Below are 23,347 nucleotides of genomic sequence, written 5' to 3'. Positions count from 1 at the left end.
CACAATGTATTTTATTTTTATTGCATGGCCTTTGAAATTCGGACTCTGCCTCAAATAAGGCGTGTCTAAAGTTAGATCCTAAAAAACGAAAAACAACCTTTGGGCCAAGTCGTGAAACAGCCAACAGAGGCAGCAGCAGCAGCAGCAGCATGGGCATTGGCGCGCCTGCGCAGATGGCCACCTTGATGCAAAGGACGAGCTTGGGCCGAACATACCGCGAGGTCAAGAAGGTAGGCCGTTGCCATCGCGGGACGTCGCTCATGTGCTGCATGATGATGGGCGCAGGTGCAGCGTATCGCGCTCGGGTGCCTCACGATAAAGCACCCACTGCGAAGAGTTTGCATCAAGATCTTCCAGTCGCCATGGTTTGACCGGATTGTGATCTTGGTCGTGTGCTTCAACACGGTGATTCTGGGCCTCGTCGACTACTCGCAAGCGTGGGCCGAAGGCCCCAATCCGAACGTCGGCTACAACCACTTTATCGAGCTCTTCAACTCGATTAGCCTCTACTTCTTCGCAGCCGAAATGGCCGTCAAGATCGTGGCCATGGGCTTGATCTTCGGCGAAGGTGCGTACCTGAGCAACAACTGGAACCGCCTCGACTTCGTCATTGTCATCTCCGGGTACTTGAACGATGATGGGTGACAACTCATTTCTTATGGTCATGGCACGACTAGCATGCTCAATTGGCTCAACATCCGTGTCGGGTTCATTCGCGTCCTGCGCGTCCTTCGGCCACTTCGGACGCTGCACTCGTTTCCGGGCCTCAAGATCCTCACCAATTCGCTCCTTGCGAGTCTGCCAGCGCTCGGAAACGTGGCCATCTTGCTCTCGTTCAGCTACATTGTGTTTGCGATCCTGGGCATGGAGATCTGGCGCGGCGGGTTCCATCCGCGCTGTCGGGTGACGCCGTTCCCGATTGCGCTGCCGTTTGACTTGGCGACTGCCCCCGTCGGTGCGTACCCCGTGAGCCAGGCGTATTTAAACCAAGTGCTTGCCAACCCTTCGTGGTACCGCTGCAACAAGACGGCGGGCGTCCCGTACGAGGTCAACGACTCGTGGGCTCAGCCTGTCGGGTGCTTTTGGCCGCTCGATACCGACGTCGACCCGACGCTCTACACTCGGTACTGCGTCGCGGCCGGTGAAGTCGGTCGGCAGTGCGGCCCCGGGACGTGGTGCGGGTCCAACTACGACAATGACGGCCAACCACGATTTCTGGATATTGCAACCCACGAGTGGTCTTACTCGATCATGGCCCAGCCCTCGTTCACGCCCAATCTCAACTTTGGATTTACCAACTTTGACAATCTCGGCAACACGTTCATGATCATTCTCCAAGTGGTCACTGCGTCCGGGTGGATGGCGCTCACGGAAATGGTACGCCACGACATACTTCAAAACCCACTGCATCTTCATTGGATAGACGCAATGCGCGGGCAACCCTGCGGTTGCGGCGATTTACTTTAACGCACTCCTCTTCTTTGGCATGTGCTTTCTCTTGCAGCTCAACATGGCTGTGCTCTGCACCGAGTTTGACAAGGCCAAGGAAAACCAGGAAAAAATGGCCCGACAAAAAGAGTTCGCAGAGCTTTCGACATTACATGGAAACTCATGCGTCGCTGTAGGGCTGCGCTCATGGCCGAGCTGCATGCGACCATCAAGTCGCGTCTCTCGACCGTGCAGTCGCAAGCGATTGCCACCAACAAAACGGGGGAGCCCAACGTCGTCGTTGCTGCCCATCCGGACCACCAGCACCTTGGCGACATCGTCGTCGGCTCAGCAGCGTCGCGGCACATAACGATGCTACGTGCAGCAGCAAAAAAGCTCGTCCTGAACGATAACTTTCGGCAGTTTGGGCTTGCCGTGACGGTCGGCAACATTTTTGTCATGTCGCTCAACCACGCGAACCAGACCGAAGCCTTCGTGTACAACAGTGAAATCGTCAACTTTGCGTTCCTCCTCTACTTTGTGTGGGAGTCGAGCGTCAAGATGCTCGGAATCGGTCTCGGTCCGTTCTGGCGGTACGCTCCTTCTGCGTTTGTGAGAGGCTCATGGACGTGCCTCGGTGTAGCGACAAGTTCAATCGGTTCGACGCGCTGACCGTGCTACTGGGGATTATCGAGTTTGCGACCAACCCGCCGACGTTTATCGATGGCACACCGGGTGGCCCCGGCGCGTTCACGTCGTTCCGTGCGCTGCGCGCGCTCAAGATTGCACGGGCGTGGAAGGGTCTCAACAAGCTCTTGACGGCCATTATGAAGTCGTTTGGGGAGATTCTCAACTTTCTCTTCTTCCTCGTCATCTTTTGCTACATCTTTGCCCTCCTCGGCATGGAGGTCGTATGGATGGTGCGACGTCGATGCTAATACTATGTTGCTAGATTTTTGCGACCAAGTATCAATTCGACGAAAACAACTTGGCACTGCCGTACAACAATACGAACCCGACGTCGCAACTGCATCGAAGCAACTACGACAGCATGACGTGGGCCGTCTTCACCGTCTTCCAAGTCATCACATACGATAACTTTCCCAGCGTGACGTACGACGGCTGGATCAGCGTCGGGTGGGCCTCGCCCGTGTACCATGCCGCGATCATTGTGCTCGGTGTCTGGATCGTCATGAATATGTTTCTCGCCATTCTTGTCGGCGCCTGCATGGACGACGACGAAGGCGATTCCACCGAGACGGTACTCGACGATGCCAGAGACGACGACGGCGACGCGCCGCCACCAGGCCACGTCGTGCGCAACGTACGTCGGGCCAAGCGCGCCATGTTGCAATTGCTCACGTTCTTTGACGCGACGGTCTACGACCCGATCGTGGAAGAGAAGGCTGCGCATGCGAAATTCCATTTGAACAAGGGCGCCAGTCTCTTTGTGTTTGCGCCAAACAATGTCATCCGGGCGAGCTGCGTCGCCTTGCTCAAGCGGCGCGAGTGGTCGTGGTTCATTTCGCTCTCAGTGTTTGTGTCGTGCATCTTTACAGCCATTGACACGCCGCTGCTCGACCCGAATTCGGCGCTCGGGCAGTCCATTGCCGTCTCGAACAACCTCTTTGCGATCCTCTTCTCGGTCGAATTGTGCCTCAACGTGATTGCGAAAGGCCTCTTGTTTGGCAAAGACGCGTACGTGAAAGACGCGTGGCGGCTCCTCGACGGCTTCATTGTGACGGTCTCGGTGCTGCCCTACATGATTGGCGGTGGCAACGGCGCGCTCTCTGCACTGCGCGCGCTCCGGGGGCTTCGCGCACTGCGCCCGCTCCGTGTCATCAACAAGCTGCCGCAGCTCAAGATCGTCGTCAACACGCTCTTCCGGTGCATCCCGGACATCATCAACGCGCTCGTCTTCTTCATCTTCATGCTCTTCATCTTTGGCTTGATGGGCGTCACGTTCTTCAAGGGCGCGTTCAACTCGTGTTCCGTGAGCCCGTATACGTACACAGCGTTCCCACCGTGGTTCCCCATCCGACTACGCGGGTGACTTTCCCGTCCGGCTACGCAGGTGACTTTGTGACCAACATGACGAGCATCGACACCATGACGTACCCGGTTGCATGGAGCAACATGACGGCGAGTCAACGAGCGCCGTATGCAGCCGTATGGAACACGACGGGGTGCGGGCCGTTCGCAGACGACTACAAGCCAACGTCCAAGCAAATTTGTCTCTGCTTTGCGGCGACCCACAAAACCACGTGGGACCCGGTCGTGCCCCAAAAGTTTGACAATATTCTCTGGGCCGTCGGCGGCTTGTATGAGCTCACGACGATGGAGGCGTGGTCGCTCGCGGCCATGGCAGGCGTCGATGCGACGGGCGAAGACATGCAGCCGATCATCAACACAAACGTGGTCAACTTGCGGCCATGGCAGGCTTGTATGAGCTCACGACGATGGAGGCGTGGTCACTTGCGGCCATGGCAGGCGTCGATGCGACGGGCGAAGACATGCAGCCGATCATCAACACGAACCTGTGGATGATCCTCTGGTGGTGGCTCTACATGATTGTGTGCGCGTGGTTCGTCACCAACTTGTTCATTGGTATCCTCTGCGACAGCTTCTGCCGCGAGTCGTACGGTGCCGTCGTCACGGAAGAGCAAATCAAGTGGATCAAACTCCAAAAAAAAGTGCTCGCGCTCGCGCCCCAAGTGTACTACCCGTCGCCGAAAGACCCGTTCCGAAAACGCTGCTTCCAGATCGTGCACTACCGCTACACCGAGTACTTTGTCACGGCGTGCATCTTTCTCAACATCCTCACCATGTGCATGGACCAGTACGGTGACAGCGTCGCGTTCCAGGACGGTCTCGCCGTCTCCAACTATGTGTTTACGGGTGTCTTTGCCGTCGAGGCCTTTCTCAAACTCAACGCGTTTGGCTGGGCGTACTTTGACGACGCATGGAATCGGTTCGACCTTATGATCGTCGTCTTCACGGTCATTAGCATCCTCCTGCCGTTTTTTACAAAGTCGCTCAGTCTTGGCACCGCGATCACCGTCGTTCGCGTCTTCCGCGTCGGGCGCGCGCTCCGGCTCATCAAGCAAGCCAAGACGATGAAGAACCTCATTGACACGCTCATCGTGTCGCTGCCAGCCGTCGTCAACGTCACGAGTCTGCTCATGCTCCTCTTTTACATCTACTCGGCGCTCGGCGTGCAGTTCTTTGCCAAGGTCGCGTTGAACGACGAGCTCATCCACAAGTACCAGAACTTTCAAAACTTTTTCCGCGCGCTCCAAGCGCTCATTGGGTACAGCACGGGCGAGAACTGGAACAACTTTACATGGGAAGTCTACTACACGGTGCCCGCATCGAATCCCAACTGCGTCGACCGACCGTACAATGCGAGCATGTGTGGCTTCAACGACACCGAGTTTGACTGCATTCCCCTCGACGGCTGCGGCACGTGGGGCATTATCCCGTACATGTACTCGATGTACCTCATCATCGGGTATCTTGGCATGAACCTCTTCTCGGGTATCGTGATCGACGCGATTGGCGACTCGTCGACCGACTCGCCCGTGAATGCGAATACGCTGGCCGAGTTTGCCGAGCGGTGGGCCGACTTTGACCCGCGCGGGAGCGGCTTGATCACGGCCGAGGAGCTCGCGGACTTTCTCTACACGGTGTACCCGCCGTTTGGCTTCAAGGCCGTGCCTGGCTTCACCCGGCGCCGCGTCGTCATTGCGATTGGTTCTCTCCGCCATCATGAAATCCAATGTCGTCTCGCTAACACGACGTGGATGGATTAGGTCAGCTCGACATTCCAATCTACGACAAGGTCTACGTCCATTTCAAGGACGTGCCCCGTGCCCTCGTGACGCGCGTACTGGCCGAGGTACGCAGCTGCTGATCTAATGTAGCTGCATGGCTGTGTCTAGGGCGACCCGGCCAAGCACGCGGAGATCAACAAGCTCATGGATCAAATGGGCATCAACAAGCAATTTGAAGAGATTTGGCACCGCCGGCGCGGCAAGAAGCAGAAGGAGCGACTGCTCCAGCGCGAAGTCGGGCCCGTCAAAGAGTACTCGGCCAGCGTCGTCATCCAGCGCTTCTTGACCAAGAGCAAGCTGCAGCGCCAACATGCGCGGTCGACGACCTCCCGACACCTTGCGACGGGCACTTCGCAGACAGGAATGCACCCAGACGAGTCGGGCGTCCCACCCCCTTTAGACATGGACCAAGCCCCGGACAGCGCGGCCACCGACGGTCTCGAGCCGAGCCAGAACCGACGCGACATGAACCTCGAGTCGATGGAAGGTCCGGACGCGGGTGAAACCTCGGGGTCTGCGGCCGCAAGTCCGTGAGTGTCCCAAGTGTAGTTGGTATAATTTATGATTCATACGTTCCGTATTTAACGACTAGAATATGACAATCGAGTGAACAATTTGTCCTTGACCCAGCGACCACGATTTGCCGTGATGCGATTGGTTAAAATTCACGCGTCTTGTCCAATCACACGACGTGGCGATCGAAATCCGCAAGCGCCAGGTTCCCATTTCGACGAGAGTATGAGCCAGAGCGACATGGCGACGATGGCCGTGGCCGAGACCGAGAAGCGCGGGGCTGGGGACGCCGGCGCCGAGGGCCGCGCGGACGTCCGCATCCACCCCCTCGTGCTCATGAACCTCTGCGACCACTGGACGCGGGCGCATGCCGGGGCCAAGCAGGTCATGGGCGCCCTCTTTGGCATCCAGAAGGGGCGCAACATCGAGGTCATGGACTCGTTCGAGCTGCCGACGCCCGCGGAACTCCAGTCGGCGGACAGCCCGGCGACGCTCAAGACCTTTCTGACGGAGCGCACGGAGCAGTTTGCCAAGGTCTTTCCCGGCTTTGAGTTTCTCGGGTGGTACGCGGTCCAAGACAAGATCCAGGCCTCCGACTTGGCCACGCACCGCATGGTAGACATGTGCTCGCGATGCATGCATGTATGAACGTTCGAGTAGCTCATGGAGTTTAACGAGAGCCCGCTCTTTCTGGTGCTGGACCCGACGCCGCCGCCGGCTACCAAGGGCGACAACGTCAAGCTCAAGCTGCCGCTCTCGCTCTACGAGTCGGAGCTCCATATGCTCAACAACACACCGACGATGCTCTTTGTCAAGACGCAGTTCAAAGTGCACACGACCGAGTCGGAGGGGATTGCGCTCGACCACATCTCCAAGGTGGCGCCCGGCGGTGCCGCCACCGAGTCGTCCCGTACGTGTACTACGTTCCTTCGTGGTCCATGACGATGTCGTATATTGTATTAGTGCATGGCGGTCTGGGCTCGATGCGCGATGCAATCCTCATGCTTGACAAGCAGCTCGGCGTCCTGCGCGCGTACTTGGAAGCGACGAAGCGAGGTATGGGTCGCTTCCACGGCGCTGCGTCTCCCTGCATCACACTAGGTGATATCCCCGTGGACCACGCACTGCTTCGCCAAGTCGCGAGCATTTGCCAGCAGCTCCCTGCGATGCGCTCGGACCTCTTTGCATCGACGTTTTCCCAGGTACGTCTCTGGCTCGCCATCCATGCTGCATCATGTTTGGTATAGGAGTACAATGACACGCTGCTCGTTACGTACTTGGCGACGATCACAAAGGGCATTACGTGCACGAACGCGGTGCTCGACAAGTTTGCGATGACGCAGGACCGGCAGCACCCGCGCGGCCCGATGCTCTAAAATGGCGCATACAACGTACTCCTGCGGTTGCTGCTGTTGCTGCTTGTGATTCTTATGCATCGGGGGTGGCCAGTCGAATCGTGTAGTGCTCGTTCGCGTCCCAGACCGTCTCGAGCAGCGCCGACGGCCCGTCTCGACCGGCACGATCGTCGTGACAAATGGCGGTGCCAAGAGCAGCTTTTGCAGGTGGAGCACGCCAAACCGACTGTGGCTCGTGGCGTTGACAAGGTACGCGACACCTACGTCACGTCCGCAACCGACGCTAAGTGCGGGGATGAATGGAATACCGTTGGGCTTGAGTCGGTGGCGCACCACATTGGCAAAGCCTTCGGCCGTGCTGGGCTCACAAATGATGTCGCTGGCCATGACAATGTCGACCTTGGGCGCCGACTAGGCAGCCACGACATTGGTGAGCCCGTGCTAAAGAGAGGTCGCAGTACAAGGTCCAGATGATCCCAATCGAGGTGCTCCATGCTCACGTGCGACGTCGCCGTCGCGTCAAAGTTGAGATCGACGTTGTATTGAAGCGCGTCGAGCGTATCTTGCTGGTAGTCGGTCATGGTCATCTGTTGGCTGTACGCGGCGGCCACGATGCCGCTGAGGCCGAGCCCGCTGCCGACTTCAAGCACGCTGCGCTCGTGGAAGAGCTCCCTGCCATATCCATGATTCATCGTCAACATGTGAGGTCGATGGAAGGAACCGGTTGAGGTGGACCCAGCGGGCCAAAATGACAGCCGCGCCCCACAAGAGGTACCCCGTCTTTGGCTGGCCCGTCATGCGCGTCTTGACCGCGCGAATGAGCACCACTTGATCCTCTTCGTCCCGGGCATCGGCTGGCAGCGCTTGCAGAAGCGGCCACGCGCGTGTCGGGGGCTCGAGCGGCAGCGTTCTACCACCGGCTTGTAATGAATGTGTCACGAGAGTGAAGATGGCGCGCACTTGAAGGGAAACGACGTGTTGACGCCGGACGTATTGGCCTTCTTGGACGAGCAGTTGACGACCACCGCCGACGCGCCCTAGAGGCAACGTGTTGAACCGATGCTTTGCCGATGTCATGGGAACATCAGTACATCTTGGATCAACTCGTGCTCGTGCATGAGGAGCTTCATCAGGACAAAGTGCATGCCCAGCTGCGCTAGTAGCCGCGACGAACAGATGAGTCGCGTAATCTCTCGTCATATAGAATAGAAACAAGTATAATAGTAGTACCTGCATGGACGCAGTTGTCTTCGTCCATAATGACGTCGGCCACGAGCATCAAGATCTATGGTACGTATACATCTGCCTCCAGCGCCGCAATCGATGGATAGGACTACCTCGTGCATGCGCGCAATCGTGCGTTCGTCGTCCTGGGCGCGGCCCTTTGTAAAGGCCGAGAGCTCGTGCATTGCATACTCGAGAAAGCCCGCTAGGAAGAAAGACATCATTGCCGCCGTCAACCGCGTCAAGCGAGGTACCAATGCCGAGGAAGCAACGACCGAGGCCGCTGGTCGACCAGACGCGAAGGCGGTCGAGGGCATGCGACGCGAGCGCATCGCGCATCTCGGCGACGAGCGCATGCAGCGACGAGACGGCCACAGGCATGCTAGCGCAAAATCCACTTGTTCAAGCGACCAATGAAACCCACCGTGCAACAGATGGCACCTTGAAGAGAGCACGCAACTTGAATGCGCTGCGTCGATGCGCTACTACGAGTCGCTGGATCCAATCGCAATACCAGCCTGCCAGCAAGGCTGCGCGGCAAGCGAACAGGGCGCTCACAACGCTTCTGGATACAATTTGTACCGAGCCGAACGCCGAGAGTCTGAAGAGTCGCTTTGCGTGCGGATCCATTGGCTAAAAACACCGCGATTGAAGGCCGAGTTCCTCGGACGAGACGATGCATTAAGAAGTTGTGAACGGGAATGAAGAAGTAGAAATGATTGAAGGCCAAGCTCCTCGGACAAGACGATGCATTAAGTTGTGAACACACCTCGAGCATACTATTACGTCGCTCGAGGCGCGACGTGTACTTATTGGTGCAGCACCGCGAGCCGCGGTTCGTTGTGCAGTCGCTGGTCGAGCTCGGCGTACTTTTGCAGCGCGGTTTCTTCGTGGCGCGTCAAGCGCTGCTCAAGGATTTGAATCCGAAACATGGTTTCGCTGCAGAAGCGCTCGAATTCCTCGTCCGTGCCCTGGTCGTGCTCGCGCTGGCTGCGCTGGAACGCCGCCTGCTTCTTGGCGAGCGCGCTGTTTTCTTTATCGAGCCGCGTCTGAATAATGTTGGCGCGCTCGAGAAGCCGCTCCTTGAGGTTCTTCAAGCACAAGTCGCGCACGGCATGGGCTTCGTCCTTGGTGAGGCCATGGCTCCCATGGTGGTGCTTCCCGACAGCTTGTAAGAAGGGCGACAAGTAGTCCATCTCGACTTTGGCCTACACGCGTGTCTCGTATGACGTTGCTACGTTGCGATGATGTGACCTCTTTGCTTTGCTTGCGCTGCTCCTCGGCCGCGTCGGCCTTGGATTCGTCTTCCTCCGCGTCAAAAATGCTCGTCTCGAGCGTGATCGCGGCCTCTTCGCGCTTGCGGTACTTGAGAATCTCCTGCGTCTCGACGTCCACGTGCCGTATCGCATTGTAGCATTCCTTCTCCATCTACCGATATCGGTCAAGTCTCGATCCCAGAAATCGCAGCACCTGAATCGCGGCCTGGAGCTCCCGCTCGAGAAGCGTTTCCTTGGGGCGCGGCGCCGTCGGGTCGACTTGGAAGACGTCGACGGGCGTGTTGGGCGCCTTGTGGTACACGCGGCTCGCCGACGTGATCTTGCCCTCAGCATAGTGAAATTGGACGCGGATCGTGCCTTCGCGCACATTGTACGTGCGCTTGCGGGCATCCTATAATCAGTACTATGTATCAACGTATCAAGCTGCCATCAACCGACCTCGTCAGCGTCGCGATCCGGGTTCCGGCCAAACTTTTCCGCCATGCGACGCACCGTGAGCTCGCCGGTCGCGCCGCCCGGTAGCACAAACGGCGTCGGTGTCTTGGATATGGCCTCGGCGTGGTCCTTCTCTTCCGAGAGCGTCACGCTGCGCTGCTCGAGGTAGTCGTCCCGTCCAGAGAAGGTCTCGGTGATGTGCTTGTGCACGAGCTCTTCGCGCTTCACGAGGCCGTCCATGCGCGCGGTCGTGTAGAACGTCAGCTCGCGCCGGAACCCGCTCCACTCGATGCGCGATTTTAAAGCTTCGGGCTGCCGGCCCGGCAAAAAGTGCTCTTCAAACTTGCCTTGCAACGGGTACCGAATGCGCAAGTGCAGTTTGTCCTTTCGGTTCTTGAAGAGCTCGCGGATCTCGATCGGCAGCGTCCGGCTCCGGTTGCGATACAGCGTGAGCCGCCGCACCATGCCTTGGGGGTGCGTGTTGTCGGCAAAGTCTTCGACCTTGGATTTCTCATAGAGGGTCGCGCGCTGCGCCTCGTTGACGTACCGCTGCTTGTAGCGCTTGCGCTCGACGTGCAGCTTGACGACCCAGGACGGCGGCACGTCAAGGATGTTGCTCTCCTCGTCATTCTCGCCGCCAGGGTCGCTGCCATCGCCCGCGTTGTTGCTGCCGCCTTCCAGAAGCGTGTCGTGGACCTTGCCGCTTTCGCCATGCGAATTCTTTTCTTCTCGAGCGACGACAAGAAGACGTACTCCCAGTCGGTCGCATGCCCGAGGTCGTACAAGCACTGACTCAGCCGGTGCGGCTGCATGTTGACAAAGTAGTTTTGATGGTTCCACACGCTCTCAATACGCACGTAGGGCGAGTCCCGCACAGGGTACAACCGCCCCGTCGATGGCTCGATGAAGACGTGCTCGGTCACATCGCGCCGGCCCGCGCGGACAAGCACCCAGGCGTGCACACGCTTCCCCTCGAGTGGGTCGTCGTCGTCGTCGTCGTCGTCATCCAAGTGCTTGGTCCAATCCTGCATGGCGGCGACCTCAGCGCGCCTTGCCTCTTCCTTGGCCTCCATCATGGCCACAAACTTGCTCGTCGGCTTGGGTACGGCCGTGTCATCATCGGCCACTTTGCTCTCGCCGTTGACCTTGCCATCGTGCGCCTCGTCGAGCTTGCCGATCGTGTCGAGGAAAGGGCAGATCGTCCGGCTTTGGTCGAGGAGGCACACCCAGCGCGGCGCAAAGCCGTTGACGACATAGGCGTCGTAGCCCGACCCGATGAGAAACGAGACGAGGAGGTTCGCGAGATCGAACGCGTCGCCCGACTGCCAGTGGAGGACCGCGGCCGGCGATGGCAGACACAACGGCGGCTTGCACGGATCCGCGAGCGGCTCGTACTCGATGAGCCCCGACACAAAAGTCGCGAGCTTCTCGAGGTTGTAGAGCTCGAGGAACGGCAGCAGCGTCGGGCGGAGCGTCGTGCACACAAACTTGGGAATGCCACACTCGTTCGGCGGGCAGAGGTACAGAGGCGGCCGACCGCTGTCGGGCAAAAGCTCTTCAAACTGCTTGCGAAAGTTGGCCACGTACTCGAGGCAGAGCAGCTCCTTGTTCGTGTTGGCCGTGTACGACGGTGGCGCGACGTCGCCGGCCGCGTCTTCGAGGCGCCGGTGCTTGGTGCTCACGACGCCAGCGACCGTGAACTGGCGGGGCGCGGGCGCGCTCTGGAAGAGGTTTTGCCGCTCCGAGAAGTCGACCTCGTCGTTGTTGTCGGGCATGACGGCGGCTCTTCAAGATCTACCGTCGCGCCGCTTCCTGTAACACTTCCGCCGCGTATAACATGTGTGTGACGCCTGTTAGACGCTATAGCGCTTATTATACGCAAACACGCAAGGTGCGTTTTTCTCTTAGCACACTATTTATAAAAATGCAGGAGTGCAAATGGTATTACCGACCACTGTATGACCTTGAAGTTGCCCGACCCATCGTCGCACGCACGGCGCCGCAGCACCAATGACCGCGCAGTACTAGAGCAAAAGCAGTTGCTCGCCAGTCACAACGACAACGACCTGGTGTATAATATACACGGAAATAGTGTACCTTCTAGGGTGCCATTATATGTGGCACCCTAGAAGGTACACTATTTCCGTGCAGCTTGGGGGCGGCGATCCGGATAAATAAGATTTGAGATGATGCTCCGCAGCGTCTTGCGCCGGCCGCAGCCTCTCGCGCGGAGCTTTAGCATCGCCCACGACGAGATCGTCGCCCTCGCGCAGGTCTCGCCGACGCCGCTGACGCTGCAGCAGATGAAGACGTTCGCGACGAACGGCCCCGAGCTGCGGCTCAAGGCGGCTCCCTTCGTGCACAAGGAGCTGCAGATCCGCTTTGCGCGGTGCGTCGGTCGCCGCCACCAAGAGGCTCACGCTCTACGATAGCGCGATTGTCGAGCTCTCGGAGCTGCCGATTGGGCTCAACGAGACCAAGGCTGTTCAAATGGCCATCCGCAACTACACCGACCACCTCGAGAGCGTGCGCGCGGCCAAGGTCCCGACGACGCTCGTACGTACGCCCATGCACTAGTCGTATGCGTGAAGGCCATCGCGTGATGACATAGGAAGAAGACGCTGCGTTTACGACCATGATCCGCGCCATGAAGAAGCGCGGGTCCAACCTGGTGCCGCTCATTTGCGGCGGTCTCCAAGAAGCTCGTACGTACGCCCATGCACTAGTCGCTGCGTCTTCAAGAGATCCAAGTGCGATATCTGATCCTCGCGTCGTTCTGTCTTATACGTGCCATGAAGAAGCGCGGGTCCAACCTGGTGCCGCTCATTTGCGGCGGTCTCCAAGAAGTGAGCCACACGGAGGAGGGCCGCAACGCGCTGCGTCTTCAAGAGATCCAAGTGCGATATCTGATCCTCGCGTCGTTCTGTCTTATACGTGATGACGCACAGGACAGCGTCAACACGCACTTGGACACATTCTTCCTCTCGCGCATTGGCATTCGCATGCTCATTGGCCAGCACTCGACGTACGTCGCACTACAGTGCCATGCGCCATCGTATTAATAGTGACGGCGGCCGCGTCAAGCTCTGCGACGTGCAAGACATTGTGCGGGAAGCGAGCGAGCGGGCAAGTGCGCTCTGCGAATTGTACTGCGGCACGCCCCCCAAGGTCATTGTCAAGGTCGCTGCGAACGGCGCGGCGCCCTTTATGTATGTGCGATCGCACTTGCATCACATGGTAGTCCTACGCCCCATCTTCGTCGTTTCTGCATTTTATGCGACGATTTGAGGTGTTTGAGCTGCTGAAAAACTCGATGCAAGCCACGGTCGAGCTCTACGGCCCCAAATCACCGCGTCGTGAGACATGTTCGGTCATGGACACCAAGCCCAAGATGAACCACATGAGCCCGCTCCTCGGCTTTGTGATTCCCGATGTCCGTTCAGTTTCGGCAAGGATAGTTTGTATTCTTATCCTCGTAGATGGATCACCTCGACGGTATCTCGATCTTCCCGCACCACACCAACTCGTTGCGGTAATACGTCTATGCATGCAACGAGCGACCGACGACCGTAGTGGCATAGGGGTGAGTTGCCGCCGATCACGGTCGTCATCTGCCAAGGCCAAGAAGGTTCGCAGGACTGTCGGAACGATCGATTTTACTCGTAAACTAGACTTGACGATCAAGATCTCGGACGAGGCGGGCGGCGTCCGTCGTAGCGATTGGCACCGCCTGTGGTATTACAACTACACGACGGCGAGCAAGGAGCCGCCGCAAGCGCTCGCGACGGGCGACTTTCGGGAACACTTTAGCGGCGGCGGGTACGGGCTCCCGATCGCTCGGCTCTTTGCGCGGTACTTTGGCGGCGAGATCACGTTCCTCTCGTCCGAGGGGTATGGCTCGTCTGCGTTTATCCAAGCGCACCGTCTCGGCAAGCAAACCGAGCTCGTGCCGGGCCACACCACGTTTACCCTCCAGCCGCTCAAATTTTAACCCTCGATGCTCTGAACGATATCCAGCAATAATAACGTCGTCCATTTCATCGACACATATTGTCCACAAAATGCTCGACGCGTGGAGCCAAGCGAAACAACCTTGTTAGCGAGGCATCGAGAAGGTTCATCAAGGGCCGACTGTAGTATACGGAGCCCAAGTACTAGCCGACGAGGTCCAACGCCGACGCGTTAAAGACGGGTTTTACTCGTTCCCGGTGTCGAAGGGACGCGTTCTGCATCTCGCAAGTCTTCTTAAAAGAAATGTAGAACGGCCCTTGACCGCCATCGAAGCTGCCGGCAGATTCCCCACAAGGCGATAGACGCGACGCCAGAAGCGCCAATCACGTTGCAGCGCGCCGGTGGCGTCAACAGCCCACCCGTCTTTCGAGACGCTTACGGGACCGACGGCTGCCATTTCTGGCATCGCCGCACGCACACCAAGATGGCTCGAGGCACAGGCTCGATCTAGAATCTGGTCGTGCCAGATTCGTCGATGGCGTCGGCCAGATTCAGCCCGTTTCGGCGGCCCGCCGCAATCCATGTCTAATGCGTGGCTGTGTGCCCGGCCATCCGGATACGACAAGCATCCGGATATAGATTGAAAGCGCCGTCAGTTTGGTGGCAGACAAGAATTCGTCGCGTGTCGGTCATGCGCCGTGTGTACGCGGTGTCCCGCCGCCGGTGGCTCTCGTCCGCCGCGTCCCAATTGGCCTTGGACCCTTGCCAGAGCGATGGCCGCACCGACGGTGACGCGAGATGCGTCATCCGCCTCGAGGCGCTGCATGCACCCGAGCTCGTCGAAGACCTCAAGGCTGCGCGTCGGGATGCGGCCACGGGCCGCTTCGTGCATCCTGCCCACTGGAAGTACGAGATGACGACGCTCATGGACGTTCTCAAGTGGAAGTGGAACACGACGACCGACGGCCCATGCGTGCCGACGGACGTCGCCGAGCTCGACGCGACGCTGCCAGTGTTGACGCCCGACTTTGCACCCGCGATTCCCATCGACCACGCGCGCATGACGTGGCTCGGCCACGCCTCTGTCTTGCTCGAAGTGCCCGTGGACGCCAACGGGCGCAAGATGACAGTCTTGACCGATCCCGTGTTTACAGAGCGCTGCAGCCCCGTGCAGTGGGCCGGCCCCAAGCGATACCGGCCAGCGCCGCTTCAAGTCGCCGACCTGCCGAATGTAGACGCCGTCGTGATCAGTCACAACCACTACGACCATTTAGACGAGACGACGATCTCGGAGCTCCATGCGCGGTTTCCGACACTGCAGTGGTTTGTGCCGCTCGACAACACTCGGTTTTTGGCGCCACTGGGTATTCCCGTCGGCCAGATCACGGAGCAAAACTGGTGGGACGCAACGCGTGTGACGCTGCAAGAGGCCGAGTTTACCTTCTCGCTCGTGCCTGCCATGCATTGGAGCCGCCGGTACTTTCACGACACGAACCGGTCCCTCTGGGGCGGCTGGGTCGTCCAAGGCGTCGGCGGCTCGTTCTACTTTTCCGGTGACACGGCCTACTGCTCGTCCTTCAAGGCGATTGGCCACCGGTTTGGCGAATTCAGCGCCTCGGCCATTCCGATTGGCGCGTACGGGCCGCGCCATATCTTTGGTTTGCAGCACTGCGACGTGGCCCAAGCCATCCAGATCCACGAGGACGTCTGTAGCAAATCGTCGCTAGGGATCCACTGGGGCACGTGGACGCTCACGGGCGAGCACTATCTGGAGCCCAAGCGTGATCTGCAGCGGCTCATGGCCGACACGAATGATCCGGATGCGTTCTACACGCTCGACCATGGCGCGTCACGGATCGTGCGGTGGCGACTCGATTGATATGTGTCTTCTTGTCTCTCAACACGAGTCGTAACAAGTAGTCTGTACACATCGTCGTCGTCTTGCATCGCGTACAGTACGGGCGGTTGCGCGTCGGTCGATAACGCTGGCTAAAGATAGCCGCGCGCAACGGACCTCGTTCGCTCGACGCCTGCCACACCACTTGCGTTTTTGCCGGCATGTTTGACGAGCCATTGCTTCCGATGTCGGTGCCCGACGAGCTGCGCTGCCGCTACAAGACGGGCAAGTGCCCGTACCCGCGCGCGATCAAATTCAACAAGAAGGACGGGTCCGGCGCGCGCCTCCTCCTCTGCGAGCGCCACCGGCGGCTCCAAAACAAGACCAAGAAGCGCAGTGACGTCAAGTACAAGGACGACCGCGCGATTCTCCGGGTCGTCAAGCGGCTCACGCCCGACGTGCCGATGGCGACGCTCCAGATGGCGCGGCTCACGAATGCACCAACGACGCCCGATGAGTTGCCGGCGTTTTCGCCATATGAGCTCGACATGCTCGCCTACTACCTCTTATGACCCACCAATGTCCATGCTTGATGTCTTGATACTTGTAAAATACACGTGTGTACATTGGTGTCGTGGCAGAAGTCGCCTTAGGCAAACGACTCCATGAGCGGGAGACGCTTGACGATCGCAGGCTTCTCGACCTCTCGGAGCAGCTTGAAGATGCCCGTCCCGACCGCAATCGGGATGCCCATAATGATGCACTCGCTCACGCCGACAATGGCATCCGTGCGCGAGTGAACCTACCATCCGACATTCAGCATAAGAAGACGACTAAGAACGAGGTGCGTACCGCAGCGTCAAAGAGGTGGTCGGTCGTCTTCTCGAACGACGCAAGCATCAGGACACTCTCCTTCATCTTGGCGATACCAAAGCGCGTGATGCCCAGCACCTCGCCCTTGAACGTCATAATGTCCGAGAGCAGCATGAGATGGCGCCGGTCAATGCCAATGCCGTAGGCGCTCATGATGTAGCTCACTTCGGACGCAATGAGGTGGCGTGCGGCTTCGATACCGAGCGTCTTCTCGACCTCGATAATGTGGTTGGAGGTCGTGTGGCGCCCGTCGACGCCGGGCATGCCCATGACGTCGCTGAGGCCGTAGCCTTCGACGAGCAAGTGAAGCTTCTTCTCCTTCCCTTCCTCGTAGTTGATGACCGCGCGGTTGACCGTCGGGATACCCTGCACAATCACGTGCGGTAGCGCCGCCTTGAGCGCTTGGAGAGCAAAGTACATGGTGCAGCGCGTGTCGCCGGCCGCCGACGCCTTGTACTTGGTCGGCGCCAAAATGCGGAGCTTGTCCGGACGCCGGGCGTTCAAGAGCACGTGGGGCTCCTTGAGAAGCCGGACGATGCTGCGCGGCGGCGCGCCGACGGCGGCGAGAATGGCCTGGCGCACGGTGCGGGCGTCGATCGTGAGCTGGAGCGCCGAGATCGCGTCCATGTCGAGCTTCACCGACAAATACGCTTGGTCGCGCGCAAACACCTCCTTGATGTGGACCGCGATTTCACCAAGCGTTGTCTTTTCAATGCAGCCCTTGACGATGCGCGCGCTGCGCTCGTCGTCCGAGCAGACGAGCGCGGCGGTGATGATGGGCGTCGAGATGTTCTTGCCCGCGTTGATGATCTCCTTGAGGCGCGGCACACCGAGGGTTACGTTCATGGACGCGACGCCGGCAAAGTGGAACGTCTTGAGCGTCATCTGCGTACCGGGTTCTGAAATCGACTGCGCGCCGATCGCGCCGACGGCCTCGCCCGGTGGTACTTGGTGAGCGACACCTCGAGGATCTTCTCGCACTGCGACCGCGTGAGGCGGCACACATTGTGCACGAGGAGGCGCGCGGCTTCTTGCGCCTCGACGCTGCCCGCGACCTTGGCCTTGAGCTGCCACTTGGTCAAGAAATCCTTGCTCGCAAACGACGTGTGCCACGACGGCGTGCTGACGTAATGGAGCGCGTCCGTATCGACCGCCTCGGGAGATGCCTCGAGCGCCGCCTTCTTGCCCTTCTTGGTCGATGCCGCCGTCTTCTTGGTCGTGGCGACAAGGACCTTGCTCTCCGGCTCGACCTTGGTCGGTTCGTGTTCGAGCATGAACGCCCGCTCGAGCTGCGCAGCGTACGGTGTCAGCGACGGGTCGTCGAGCGACGGGAGCTGCACGGCCGCGCGCACGGCCGTGAGCTTGTCGGCCGCCGCGTAAAAGAACTCTTCGATTTCGATAAGAAACTTGCGGCCGGACGGAAGAATCGACTGGAACTGTGGCCGCTGCACCGCCTCTTTCCCAAGGGCGCGGAGCTCCGTGGGCGAGAGGGCGAGGCCCGTGCGGTCCGGGTCCGTGTTGACGACGTGCGTCAAGAGGCGCTGAAAGTCCACCGGACGGTCGTCGCCTTCCATGAACGCCGGGTTGAGACCATCGTCACCGTAGGTAAACTGAACGACACTGCCCTCCGAGTTGCGCACGGTCGCGTCGTACTGGCAGCTCAAGTCTTCGAGCGCCTTCATGAGACGACGCGCCATGTAGCCCGTCTCGGCCGTCTTGACAGCGGTATCGACAAGACCTTCGCGACCACCCATGGTATGGAAGAAGAACTCGGTCGCTGTCAACCCCGAGTAGAACGAGTTGGCGACAAAGCCCTTCGCAGCCGCATGGAGCGCATACGGCAAAAAGTGCGGCAGCGTCCGGTTCACGAAGCCCTCGGGCGCGCGCTTGCCGCCGACCGACTGCTGTCCGACGCACGCCACCATCTGCGAAATGTTGAGCGGCGAGCCCTTCGAGCCGCACTCGGCCATGATGCGCGGGTTGTTGTGGAACGGCAGCGACTGCATGCACTCGCCACCGGCCGTCTCACGGAGCTTGCCGAGGAGACCGTTGAGTTCGCTCTCGAGCGACTGGAGCGGGTTGCACCCGGGCTTGAGCGTGAGCTTGCCGCGGCGGTAGTCCTCGATCGTCGCGTTGGCCTTGGCGTACCCGTTGTCCAAGAGGTCCTTCTTGACCGCGTTGAGCTCGTCGGACGGCGTGACGTCGTCAATGCCGATCGAGAAGCCCTTAAAGTTGCCGAGCCAGCGCGCGCAGAGCTTGGCGAGGCGGTTCATGCAGCGCGCGGCCTCGGCCGATCCGTGGTCGCGAATCAGCACGTAGAAAAGACCCTTCTTCGAGCCGTCGCCGAGCGTCTTCTTGCACAAGTTGCCCGAAAGGAGCTCGGAATTGCGAAAGACAACGTACCCGTCCTTGTGGCACATGCTCAAATTGTGCGTGTAGTTGCGCTCCTTGAGCTCGAGGTTGACCATGACGCGGCTCTTGCGGTTCGGGCGGATGAGGAGACTCATGACCTGCTTGCCGGTCCAGAGGCGGATCGGGAGCACGATCGCGGCTTCCGGGAGCTCAATCTCGTCGAGGCCGTCGCCCATGAGCGTCAGCACTTGGCAAAACTGCTCGCGGTTGAAAAACACATTTTTCTGCGTCAAGAGGTACGCGGCCGTGAGGAAATCCTGCGTCGCTGCCACGAGCGGCTCGCCATTGCGCGACGTAATCAAGTTGTGCGGCACGGCCATGAGCGTCGCGGCTTCCGCGCGCGCCTCTTCGGTCTGCGGCAAGTGCATGTTCATCTCGTCGCCGTCAAAGTCGGCGTTGTACGGCGAGCAGACGCACTCGTTGAAGCGGAACGTACGCCACTGAAGCACCTTGGCGCGGTGGCTCATGATACTCATCTTGTGCAAACTCGGCTGGCGGTTGAAGAGCACAATGTCGTCGTCTTCCATGTGGCGCTCGACGATGTCGCCTTCTTTCAAGTCGTCGGCGAGGCTCGCGCGGTCGCCGTACATGAGGTTCTTGGTGTATTTCTGGCCCTCGATGCGGATCGCGTTTGCACCCGGGTGCACGGCCGGGCCGTTGATGACGCACTGCCGGAGCTTGGCAATGTTGTAGCGCGTCACCTTTTCCGGGTACGTCATGACACGTGCCACCTATTTCATCAAGAGATGAGTGTCACCATGAAAATAGATATAAAGCGTACGTGCTCGGGCACACCGACTTGGTCGATGCGCAGGTTCGGGTCGGGCGAAATGACGGTACGCGCCGAAAAGTCGACGCGCTTCCCGGACAAGTTGCCGCGGAAACGACCTTGCTTGCCCTTGAGGCGCTGGCAGAGACCGCGAATGGGCTTGGGCGCGCCTTGGAGCTTGGTCAAGCCCGGCGTGTCGCCGTTGATGAACTGGGCGACTTGGATCTGGAGAAAGTCCCAGTCTTCCATGACCATCTTGAGCGTCGCGCCCTTGGAGAGCGCGGCTTGGAGGGCAAAGTTGACCTAATCCATCCGTTTTGGTATAAATGAAAAATGCATCAATGTATCAACCTGAATGATTTCTTGGAGCTTGACAGTCAAGTCGTCTTCGTTACTGCCGCTGCCAACGTCCATCGCGACACTGGGCCGGATGCAAACCGGGGGCACGAGGAGCGAGTTGAGAATGAGCTTCTCCGGACGACCGACGTCGGCGTTGACCCAGAGCAAGTCGCAGTCCTAGACGACCTTAATGCATCGGGGATCGATAGGACAACATGTCATCGTACCTGGTCGGGGATGCGCTTGAAGAGCTCCTGGACGACGAGCGGGCTCAGATCTTCTTGGGCCTTGGCGAGGAGCGCGTTGGTCATCTCTGCGTTCTGCGATTGCGCCTGCGCAAACTGCGCGACGAACACGGTGCGCATGTCGTGGGCGGCTTTGGCGCGGTACTTTTCGTGCACGAGCTTGAGCGTCGGGCACGCGATCTTGCGCACGGTACCGTTGATGCCGTCGCAGTGCGGGCAGCGCACGACCTTCTTGCAGAGCGCCGAGATCTTCTTGCGCGTGTTGATCTTCTTGAGCGCGTCCGCGGTCGGGTCGCGCATGCGCCGGAGGTAGCTCTCGCGCACGTCGGGCGCCAGCAAGACGCGGCTGCACTCTTTGCAGATGTTCTGGAGGATCTCGAGCGTCGCCTTGATGTAGCCAATGTGGAACACGGGCAGCTCCAAGTTGACGTAGCCAAAGTGCCCGACGCAGTCCGAGAGCTTCAAGTGGCACGTGTCGCACTCGTCCGTCTTGTTGGAGATACCGAGCCGCTTGTCCAAGACGCCAAACTTGGCCGGTTCGCGCGCCGGCATGGTAAAGAGGTCCCTATCGCCGGCCATGAGTCCATAGCATCGCGTCGATCATGGATGGTGTACTTGGAGTGCACGGGGATCTCGGACATCTGCATCATGTCCGTGGACGAGAGCAGGCCAAAGTTGAGGTGGCTGATCTTCGATGGCCGATCATTCTCGAGGACGAACTGCTTCACGAGCGGGTTCCGGCGGCTCATCGCGCCCGGCGCTGCAGTCCCGTTCATGGATGGCAAAAGGAAACCTGACCAAACACCACTCATCTTGGCGTAGCCCCCTCCCCTGGGGGGACCCCACCGAACGCATACCTAGGATTCGCTCCAACCCAGCCGTTTACGGTAGGGGGACCTACGAAATACTGCGAAACTGGGACACGACGAATCACGCGGACCAATGAGCGCGCTCCATTGGCGTGGCACATGGCGGCAGCCATGCGATCTTGCAGCGACATCATATACTGTATCGTCTTGGCGTTGAGAGCAACAGCACCTTGACCGACAACGACGCCGTCGCGAGCAGCTCCACGACCATCTTATAATCGTGTTGCTCTAGCTGTTATACCGTCCTTTAAAATGTTATCTTCGACTTCTCACTTCAGTACACCACCAATACTGAACAGGCAAGAGCCCAAATCCCTCGACACCACAGGACTTTTCAACGAGTTTGTCTCGACGAGCACCATGCGAGGCGTGGACCTTCGAACGTTGGTCTACTGCTATTATGACCACGAGTACATTCCGTTGTCTAGAATAGGCTGAGGGCTCTTCTGGTCGACCCAGTGGAGCTGCGTCGGTTGCGCCGACGGTCCCGATGGCCGGCACTCGTAGAGCTGGCGCTCGATGTGGCGCATGAGCTGCGGCGAGACATAGTGGTACGCAATCGTCTCGGCGGAGCAGCAGTCGCGCTGCCACTGGACGCCGCCGAGGTCGCGATGAAACTCGTTGAACCTATTGTCTGGTTCAACCACACATCTCGACACGATACTATATGACAGTGCACACCACATGGAGGGTGCAAACGCGGTCGGGTTGGTCCAGTACACCCCCTCTATGTACTCGACTCTTCAAATGCGCACATATATAGGATAGCCAGGGTACGGGGGTTGTTGGCATGCCAGCGCTCTCGGCCATGGAGGTCGCGCGTGTTGGTCGGCGTCGCGCCCGCCCACGCCATGCAAAACGCGATCGCTGCATCGTCCGGCACCATGTCGCTTGTCTCGTCGCTCAAGCAGCGTCGGCTCGGGAACGATGCGACCGCTCGCTGCACATACAATCAGCATCGCTCCACCGACGACAGATCAAGATACCTGCATGTAGAGCTTGTTCATGGCGTAGCCGGGTCCACCCGAGTTGAAGACCCACCTACACGTCCCTTGAGTATACGGAAAGAAGCCAAGACGAGGGCCCACCCATCGGTCCAGCGTCGTCGATACTCGTCGAGCACCGCTTTGTCTTGGACGTAATACTCGATGAGGTCGTCGGGTAAGCGGAAGCGATGGCCCAACTGAAGCGGCACGAGGTCCGTCTGCATCGCGATCTCTGGCGACCGCAAGTAGGCGCGGAGGTTCTCGAGGATGACGTAAGCGTCGTCGTCGGCTTTGTAAAACCAGTCGTACGCATGGCCGTACGTCGCCCAAATGTAAGCCAAGCTGGCCTTGTGCTTCTGCCACAAGTGGTCGTGGTCGGACGGCGCGTCGAGCGTCACAGCTCCGATGGTCGGATCGGTCGCGTTGCTCAGAAACACGAGCTTATCGCAGCGGCGACCCCACGTGTCTTGAATCGCGCGGGCCTTTGTCTCGTGGTGCGGTGAAATTGTGTTGACAAAGCAGAGCACGCGCGGGGCGTCGCGGGCAGGTGCGATGCGCACCAAGTCCAGCGCCGCATTCGACGCGTCCAGGTCCAGTGCGCAGAGCTCGGGCCGCACACTGCGCTGTGACGCACGACCTCCAGTTGTATGACGCGCCATCATCATTAGCATCGCCCAGTAGAGCAGCGCCAGCCCGCATCGTTGCATACCGGTTTTGCTGTGGGCATCTTGTTGCCAAGATCGCGCCCGTCCAGCGGACCAATCCGGTCGTTCATAAAAAGCGAGCACAATGCTCTTTATTGAATCCTGTTTCGATCTCGTGCGAAGGCCGAATGGCAACCCCATCGACAACCGCAGTAAGGTTCGGCGATGAGGAGGATGTCATTCGGCCTTCTCGTGTCCTTGCAAACTAAAAGTGCAGAGCTTCACAAGCCCAAGAGCGACGCGACGCCCACAGTCCGACGTTGGTTGGGATTGGTCGCAATTCCAAGCATAACGTGT

At 59.2% G+C, this 23,347-nt stretch overlaps 9 protein-coding genes across 9 annotated transcripts; 5 read left to right on the top strand and 4 right to left on the bottom strand.

Annotated features, from left to right (window-relative positions):
- The first annotated feature begins 93 nt into the window (after nt 1-93).
- Nucleotides 94-5,868, top strand: SPRG_10678 (hypothetical protein). Its single transcript, XM_012349912.1, has 11 exons — nt 94-230; nt 286-623; nt 678-1,377; nt 1,424-1,578; nt 1,626-2,021; nt 2,072-2,336; nt 2,381-3,453; nt 3,528-3,871; nt 3,919-5,181; nt 5,241-5,326; nt 5,370-5,868. Exons 1-11 carry the CDS (start codon nt 150-152, stop codon nt 5,793-5,795), a joined length of 5,127 nt encoding a protein of 1,708 aa, XP_012205302.1. The 5' UTR covers nt 94-149; the 3' UTR covers nt 5,796-5,868.
- A 121-nt stretch (nt 5,869-5,989) lies between these two features.
- Nucleotides 5,990-7,181, top strand: SPRG_10677 (hypothetical protein). The gene is made up of 5 exons (XM_012349911.1): nt 5,990-6,389; nt 6,435-6,684; nt 6,738-6,830; nt 6,876-6,976; nt 7,022-7,181. The coding sequence occupies exons 1-5, from the start codon at nt 6,000-6,002 to the stop codon at nt 7,148-7,150; spliced, it is 963 nt and encodes a 320-aa protein (XP_012205301.1). The 5' UTR covers nt 5,990-5,999; the 3' UTR covers nt 7,151-7,181.
- A 21-nt stretch (nt 7,182-7,202) lies between these two features.
- On the bottom strand, nt 7,203-8,769 carry SPRG_10676 (hypothetical protein; the record flags this gene model as incomplete). Its single annotated transcript, XM_012349910.1, has 10 exons — nt 8,608-8,769; nt 8,467-8,558; nt 8,360-8,414; nt 8,221-8,285; nt 8,090-8,166; nt 7,851-8,039; nt 7,591-7,801; nt 7,438-7,540; nt 7,289-7,389; nt 7,203-7,259 (listed from the first exon to the last, which is right to left on the bottom strand). The coding sequence occupies exons 1-10, from the start codon at nt 8,732-8,734 to the stop codon at nt 7,203-7,205; spliced, it is 1,077 nt and encodes a 358-aa protein (XP_012205300.1). The 5' UTR covers nt 8,735-8,769.
- A 393-nt stretch (nt 8,770-9,162) lies between these two features.
- SPRG_10675 (hypothetical protein) lies at nt 9,163-11,840 on the bottom strand (the record flags this gene model as incomplete). Its single annotated transcript, XM_012349909.1, has 5 exons — nt 9,163-9,561; nt 9,608-9,781; nt 9,824-10,021; nt 10,069-10,732; nt 10,762-11,840. 5 exons carry the CDS (start codon nt 11,838-11,840, stop codon nt 9,163-9,165), a joined length of 2,514 nt encoding a protein of 837 aa, XP_012205299.1.
- A 411-nt stretch (nt 11,841-12,251) lies between these two features.
- On the top strand, nt 12,252-14,056 carry SPRG_10674 (hypothetical protein; the record flags this gene model as incomplete). The annotated part of the gene is made up of 9 exons (XM_012349908.1): nt 12,252-12,454; nt 12,498-12,621; nt 12,677-12,736; nt 12,792-12,962; nt 13,014-13,090; nt 13,131-13,302; nt 13,355-13,560; nt 13,647-13,693; nt 13,737-14,056. The coding sequence occupies 9 exons, from the start codon at nt 12,252-12,254 to the stop codon at nt 14,054-14,056; spliced, it is 1,380 nt and encodes a 459-aa protein (XP_012205298.1).
- Nucleotides 14,057-14,686: 630 nt separating this feature from the next.
- SPRG_10673 (hypothetical protein) lies at nt 14,687-15,895 on the top strand (the record flags this gene model as incomplete). The annotated part of the gene is made up of 1 exon (XM_012349907.1): nt 14,687-15,895. Exon 1 carries the CDS (start codon nt 14,708-14,710, stop codon nt 15,893-15,895), a length of 1,188 nt encoding a protein of 395 aa, XP_012205297.1. The 5' UTR covers nt 14,687-14,707.
- Nucleotides 15,896-16,074: 179 nt separating this feature from the next.
- On the top strand, nt 16,075-16,425 carry SPRG_10672 (hypothetical protein; the record flags this gene model as incomplete). Its single annotated transcript, XM_012349906.1, has 1 exon — nt 16,075-16,425. One exon carries the CDS (start codon nt 16,075-16,077, stop codon nt 16,423-16,425), a length of 351 nt encoding a protein of 116 aa, XP_012205296.1.
- A 24-nt stretch (nt 16,426-16,449) lies between these two features.
- SPRG_10671 (hypothetical protein) lies at nt 16,450-21,271 on the bottom strand. Its single transcript, XM_012349905.1, has 6 exons — nt 21,107-21,271; nt 20,474-21,056; nt 20,259-20,423; nt 19,920-20,210; nt 16,706-19,869; nt 16,450-16,655 (listed from the first exon to the last, which is right to left on the bottom strand). Exons 1-5 carry the CDS (start codon nt 21,265-21,267, stop codon nt 17,608-17,610), a joined length of 3,462 nt encoding a protein of 1,153 aa, XP_012205295.1. The 5' UTR covers nt 21,268-21,271; the 3' UTR covers nt 16,450-16,655; nt 16,706-17,607.
- A 471-nt stretch (nt 21,272-21,742) lies between these two features.
- Nucleotides 21,743-23,057, bottom strand: SPRG_10670 (hypothetical protein). Its single transcript, XM_012349904.1, has 5 exons — nt 22,449-23,057; nt 22,347-22,401; nt 22,138-22,300; nt 22,042-22,087; nt 21,743-21,987 (listed from the first exon to the last, which is right to left on the bottom strand). Exons 1-5 carry the CDS (start codon nt 23,051-23,053, stop codon nt 21,759-21,761), a joined length of 1,098 nt encoding a protein of 365 aa, XP_012205294.1. The 5' UTR covers nt 23,054-23,057; the 3' UTR covers nt 21,743-21,758.
- Nucleotides 23,058-23,347: the final 290 nt, after the last annotated feature.

Source organism: Saprolegnia parasitica (genome assembly GCF_000151545.1).
Source record: "Saprolegnia parasitica CBS 223.65 unplaced genomic scaffold supercont2.59, whole genome shotgun sequence".
NCBI classification, from domain to species: Eukaryota; Oomycota; class Saprolegniomycetes; order Saprolegniales; family Saprolegniaceae; genus Saprolegnia; species Saprolegnia parasitica.
The sequence above is the reverse complement of the archived record's forward strand: the minus strand, read 5'-3'. Positions and strand labels throughout refer to the sequence as shown.